At 41.2% G+C, this 6,265-nt stretch overlaps 1 protein-coding gene across 1 annotated transcript; it reads right to left on the reverse strand.

Annotated features, from left to right (window-relative positions):
* Positions 1-1,108: 1,108 nt before the first annotated feature.
* On the reverse strand, positions 1,109-4,173 carry rxfp3.2b (relaxin family peptide receptor 3.2b). Its single transcript, XM_051375538.1, has one exon. The coding sequence runs from the start codon at positions 3,902-3,904 to the stop codon at positions 2,702-2,704; it is 1,203 nt and encodes a 400-aa protein (XP_051231498.1). The 5' UTR covers positions 3,905-4,173; the 3' UTR covers positions 1,109-2,701.
* Positions 4,174-6,265: the final 2,092 nt, after the last annotated feature.

Genomic DNA, 6,265 nt, shown 5'->3' on the forward strand with positions numbered 1-6,265 from the left:
TTGCAGAAAATAATTCTGTCCCCAGCATGGCTGGATTAACCCACTAGGGGGCCCTGGGGCAAAAATTAGCTGTGGACTCCTGTTGACTCCCCTCCTCCCTCTCTTGGGGTATTGTATATGTAGCAGGTTGCCTTCACACCCAGCAGACTACCCTTGGCAGATTAATTACATCTTGTCTAGAGGCCCAGAAACCAACCAGTACTTCTTAGTTGGAATAGTGTCCGACTTAAGGTTTGCTGTATATCAGTACACATTTATTTATGAATATGGAACAATATCAAACACAATATGAATTCAAATGATAAAGGTGGTTATATACGTTCTGACACAGGGCACCATGCAAGATTAAGCATGTATATTAAGCCATAATGCAAGACCCTTAATGCTCTTATCTTTGTATGTGTTTGTGGGGTACATTCCCACAAATCAATTAACAAACAGTGACTCAGGGGCTTTTCTCTGGAGCCCTGGGGCAGTTGCTTGCTTTTTTCAGTCAGTAATCAAGACTTAGTTCCATAGCTTTTATAACAATATAATATTTCATCATGCACACAGTTGCTAACCAGAGGAACTAATTCATTTCTAACGTCTAATTTCTAGAGTGATATTAAGCATGAGCTTCAAGTTGCACAAAACATTTGAAAGAACATTTCTGAACAAATAAACACCAGCATTTATGTTAAAATATTTTGAGCGTGCTTTGTTAAATTGTCACTGCAAGTCACAGAAGCTTTGATTAAAAGCGAAAATCTAATTCTTATTTCACCCCAGCTCATCAGAGAGGATTAAGAAAAGCTATCCCCTCTATCTGACAGCAATTCTTATTAACAGCACTTTTGTCAGCACCCTTGTTGGTAGGGTATTTGTGCAGTGCAGTGTTGATTTTATTAGTGATTGAAGAGGTGCTGTGCAAACACAGAATGAATAAATTAAATCCCATTAATAAAAGAACAGAGCAGTGATTCTCTGCCTATGTCTGTGTAGGATTGTTGTACAACAACATTAGTCCCACTTTTCACTTTTCAGACACTCCACTGCCTAATTCATCTCCCCATGTATGTGCTCTGAATACCAACTTGCTCCAATTATTCCAAATAGTTCAAGAGGAGGGTTTTTAATTTAATCTTTACTTTTCATTACAGTGTGTCATTTAATATAATTTTCCATTGAAACATCAAAACAACATATGTCTTCTTTAAAAGATCATCATGGTCACAGTCATGAAAGAATACAGGGTGACAACATTTTCACAGAAGATCACATTATCAGTTTTACTCAGTTATGAGCTCCTTCAGCAACAGTGTAATTTAACAGAGAAGGAAAGGCTAGTGTCTGCATCAATGGACTGTCCATTAAGAAATGCTTATTTTTTTTATGAATGGCTTGGTTTGAAGATGCTGCAAAGATACACAAAACTGCAAATTTCCTGTAAATACTAAATAATTCATTATTTTATTAAATCTGGCACGTCTACAGCAATGAGAAAACGGCACCCAGATATATGCTGCATGTGTGTATGAGTGTACAGTCAGAGGGAGAAAAAGAGTGAGCTTCAATTTGTGTGCATACAAAACAGTATTTGTGCTCAGCTCACTTGTGAATAGTCTAATATTTGTTGCACAGGAGTATACATCTCCTTTGAATCACCTCAACTCTTGATGCTAATGTTTCCACAATGACAGCATTCCTCTCTGGAACTATACACTTGTTATACTGAATCCTTTGATGTATTGTGTCATATTGTCTTACCTTGAAAAAGGACAGGAAATTGATTTCAGTTCTTGCACGTTCTATGGATTTCTTTCTTCTTTTTTCTCCATTTCAGGTGCAACCTAACTAGCTATTCTTTGCTCCTGTATGAGTTGCACAGATGTTGTACAATACTTGCTATTTTCTCATTTTTTAACAAATATACACCATTGGGCTTTTCAGTTACTTTCTTTTTTATTATGTTTTAAATTTAGCAAATAATACCATACACTATTAGCCTACTGTTTAAATCATTAGTTTAGGTTAAATTTTTTTTCAGTTTGCTTTTACTTTCTGAAACAATGTACACAATTGCACCATAGAACAAACACAAACACAGCAACTGGGAACTTATTCATTACTCATTCTGTTCATGTTTCTTTACATTTTCTTTCTAAACATCTTGGTCCTGATTTACCTGTGTTGTTATCCACATAATTCCCTCATCAACTCACAGTGTGTGTAAAGAATGCTTAATCCCACTCATGATGCCGATTCTGAGACAATTATTAATTGAGGTTTACAATTAGATTAACTGAGGTCATCTCAGATAACAAGTCTGAATGTTGCAACTGTTTGAATCTTACTTATGATTGACATCTATACATATTCATGACAACGTATCAGAGAACAGTAGTCGTATTGCCTGTCAGAGGCAGAGAGAGAGAGAGAGAGAGAGAGAGAGAGAGAGACGTTGTATAACAATTGTATAACAATTTGCGGCAAAATGAATCTTGGTGCATGCAGTGAAAGTGGGGCACATCCCACTGGGTAGTCAATTATGATTAAGTTGTTTTCAAAAGCCAAAAAGATATTTGATATTCTGTGTTGACAGGGCTCAGATAAATGCACCATCATGGTAAAGCTCCAGATCAATGGTACTATAGGCTTATTTACTTTGTCATTCACTCCTTATGCCCCTCTGTCACAGTAAGTAAGCCAGTCATCCAAGTCAGACATCCATTTGGACCAGCACAAGAACAGGCGGCGCCTCAGCCACTTTGGCCTTGCGACGCAGCAGATGAGTAAGGCTCCTGAAGGATGGCGTGGCGTGGAGGAGGATCTCCTTGAGACCTGCCCGAAACTCCCGGCGAATCAGGCAGTAGAGCACAGGGTTGAGGCAGCTGTTGGTGTGTGCCAAACACACCGTCAGGGGGAAGGCGTAGGCCTGCGCATTGTAGAAGGCCTTGCTGAAGGGCACAAGGTCAAACTTTATGAGCACTCCCCACAGTGTCAGCGCTTGATTGGGAAGCCAGCACAGAAAGAAGGAGAGAACCACAATGACAATGGATTTGGTCACTTTGGAGCGACGACTTTGCCGGCCCTGCTCAACCTCTGGACCCGCTGCACCTGTGATGCGTCGGCTGAGGATGAAACGCAGTAGCAGCAGGTAGCAGACGGTGATTATGATCAGAGGAATGAGGAAGCCCAGCAGGACCTTTTGCAGCTGGTATAGACCCAAAAGAAGCTGTGGATCCCAGCTGCCTGAGTCTGGGAAGCGCACCAGGCAAAGCTCCTCATCTGACACCTGGGCGCTGGTGGAGTAAATCGCATGAGGCAAAGTGGCCAGCAGAGAGACAGCCCAGATGCCCAGGCTTGTCCACTTGGCCCTAGTGGCTGCAGCCCGCCGGCTGTGCATCTTCAGTGCAGTGGAGATAGAGTAATAACGTGCCACGCTCATTGCTGTGAGGAAGAACACACTGGCGTACATGTTCATGGTGGTGACAGAGCTGATGATTTTGCACATCACGCGGCCAAATGGCCAGCGGAAGTCCAGGGCTGTGTCCACTGCCCAGAAAGGTAAAGTCAGAACAAACTGGAGGTCTGTGATAGCCAGTCCCATCACAAAGCAGTTGATGGATGATTGCTTCTGCCTGTAACGTGAGTGCAGCAGATACAGAGCCAGTGAGTTTCCTACCAGCCCCAGTGCACAGACGATAGAGTAGACACATGCTATCATCACACGCACCACCAAACTGGAGCTGTCTGTTTGAAATTCCATGATAGATTCCTTGGTGAGGAGCTGCAGCCAGCAGTGCAGCGACAGGTTGCTGGTGGAACCTCCGCTACAGTTTCCAGCGTTCTCCTCCTGTAGTAGTTGATGCTCACATGGCTCTGGAGCCAGTGTTTGAACTCCAGTCTCATTCAGCTGCATGACTGGACTCTCCTGCTCACATATCACCTTGCACAGCAAAGTTGGTGCAGCTACGTGTTATAAAAGAGAGAGAAAAAACTTTGTGGTGATGGCATTTTATGTATTCCTGCTGTAGCTGTGTCAGGTTATCTCCCACGGCGCTACTGATGCAATCCTGTGCCACGATTATCCTCTTCTCCTCTCTCCACGACAACTCACAGCTCTGCGCGCCACGACCGTTTATAGGTTCCACGTGAACGCGCAGAGCTCAGTCGCGCGGTCGACGCTCTTCTCCTCACCAGCCAGATTATTGGACCAGAGCGAATTCACACTCTGATAGCCGCAGCCACATCAAAGTCACCCAGCGTGTCCGTCAGAGGTGACACTTAATGTTTTCTGACAAGACACCAACACCTTCTAGATAATCACGTTTGCGCTGCGTCGCTTTTTAAAGGGAGCTTTGGAGACGTGGAGACAACGGTGCGCGTAAAATATGCAGAGGTGTGGACGCCAGTGAATTCCGACTGTACATTAAGGCAGAATCTGTGTTTGATCCTCTTACTCTATACACATCTGATGAGGATGTGCAGGATCAGGTACATACATAACATAAAAACTGTGAACCTTACTGGGGACTTTTTTTTTTTTTAAAGAGCAACCTTGGCTAAGCATATTGCGCGCTGACTAAATTTCAATAGGATAAAGCTATCTTGCGGATTCTTTGTATGATAGCTTTTAACAAATCCCATGACTGTTGCAACTTTTTAAAGGAGAAAGGAAACGGGGTCAGGAGCTTCTCTGCACATTTTAAATACACCACGAAAATTGTGCTCAACTTAAAGGGACACATTGAAAATAAAGATGTTATTGCCAATAATAACAATACTAATCAATTTTCCACTTTTTAAACGCTACGATACAAATGTTTTCAGTGATTTTGAGCTTTAGAATATTGAACTGTTTATATACTGACAAAAAAAACAATAGATTGTGAATATTGAAAACAAGATCAAAACTCACTGAGGAAATGTGTTTTCTTTTAAGCATTTGCAGTTTTATGCATATAGAGGAGTGGATAGAGTGTCAAAGTTCAAAGTAAACCAAGTAATCACAAAGGAGTTTATTACAAACAAACATTAAATTGAATTCTTTGTTGAGAATCCCTTACATACTGATTATAAAATGTTTTCTAGCTCAGAACTGATTTACTTTGCATCATGCAAAACTTCCCGGTTTTCTGTCTTTCCAAATTCTAATAACATGCTTTCTCATCACACGATTTGCTGCAAAATCACAGTCATGCCATCAACATTCATTTTTCCTCAGTTTTTGAGTGCTGCCAGCTGGCATTGAGATTTGTTCTGCCACCTGTTGTAGATGCTGTCATATGTTCCAACAGAGAAGGCCAGGTAGACCAGGTAGAATAATGGCAGAAACAGTTTTAATCAAAGTGGGGTTGTCTTTGGACTATGAACTACTCCAACAACAAGTTTTTGGAATCACTTCCCTTGTCTGTAAGTAATCCCACCCTGTACGTTTTTGAGTAAATTAAAAAGACATGACTGGATGAAAAAATTAATCTGCACTGTTTTAATCCCTTGCAACCCAGTTTTTGTCATCTTAACATCCCACCTCCATATGCGCAAGCACTGTCAGAAAGCCTTATTTAATGTTCTACGCATTCAAGTCTGTGATATCTCTACAGGTTACTTACTAAGCACCTGCTATTTCACAGGTTGCTTACCAAACCAGTTTTCATCCACTCCAAGTTATTTTGTAGCTGTGAAGGACACCTCACATAAACGCTGTAATCAAAATGTGGATAAAGCCATCAGTAATTGCTAGGGCTGATGGAAAGTATTCTACTTAGCATATAAGGTTAGTTTTTGTTCCCCACTTGTGTGTGTAATTGAATGTATGCATTGTAACCCTAGTTTTATTACCACAGGCAAAGCACTCTGTCATGCCAAATTACTTCTGCAGATTATGCACTGTGAAATATGACTGTATTGGTTTGGCCAATCAGAATGAATTCCCCCAGCGCAATTTGTATCCTCTTTACAGCTGTTTACCCCAATCTGGGTAATATACGATGTGGGGTGTGACAAGAGGCAAAGGTGCCTCTCAAAGCATTATGAGATAGCAGGGGACGTGCTATTGATAAGAAATCTGAGACACTGTAGGGTGATTCAGCATTTTATGATTAATAATATTCAATAGTAAGCGTTGTAGCCATTTGCAGATATAGAAAAAATATGCGGCGATGGGTCAGGAAGTTCACTCAGGTGTGAATAAATGTCTATGGAGGATAAGATCATTATCTTGCCTCTAAGATCACAGATACAAACAAAATGAAATGCTGTTTGGCACAAAGAAAGCTAG

The sequence above is a fragment of the Dicentrarchus labrax genome, unplaced genomic scaffold, assembly GCF_905237075.1.
Source record: "Dicentrarchus labrax unplaced genomic scaffold, dlabrax2021, whole genome shotgun sequence".
NCBI lineage: Eukaryota > Metazoa > Chordata > Actinopteri > Moronidae > Dicentrarchus > Dicentrarchus labrax.

What these genes read in the sequence shown, in the direction of transcription:
- rxfp3.2b (XM_051375538.1), bottom strand. Translation starts at nt 3,904, where the DNA reads ATGCAGCTGAATGAGACTGGAGTTCAAACACTGGCTCCAGAGCCATGT.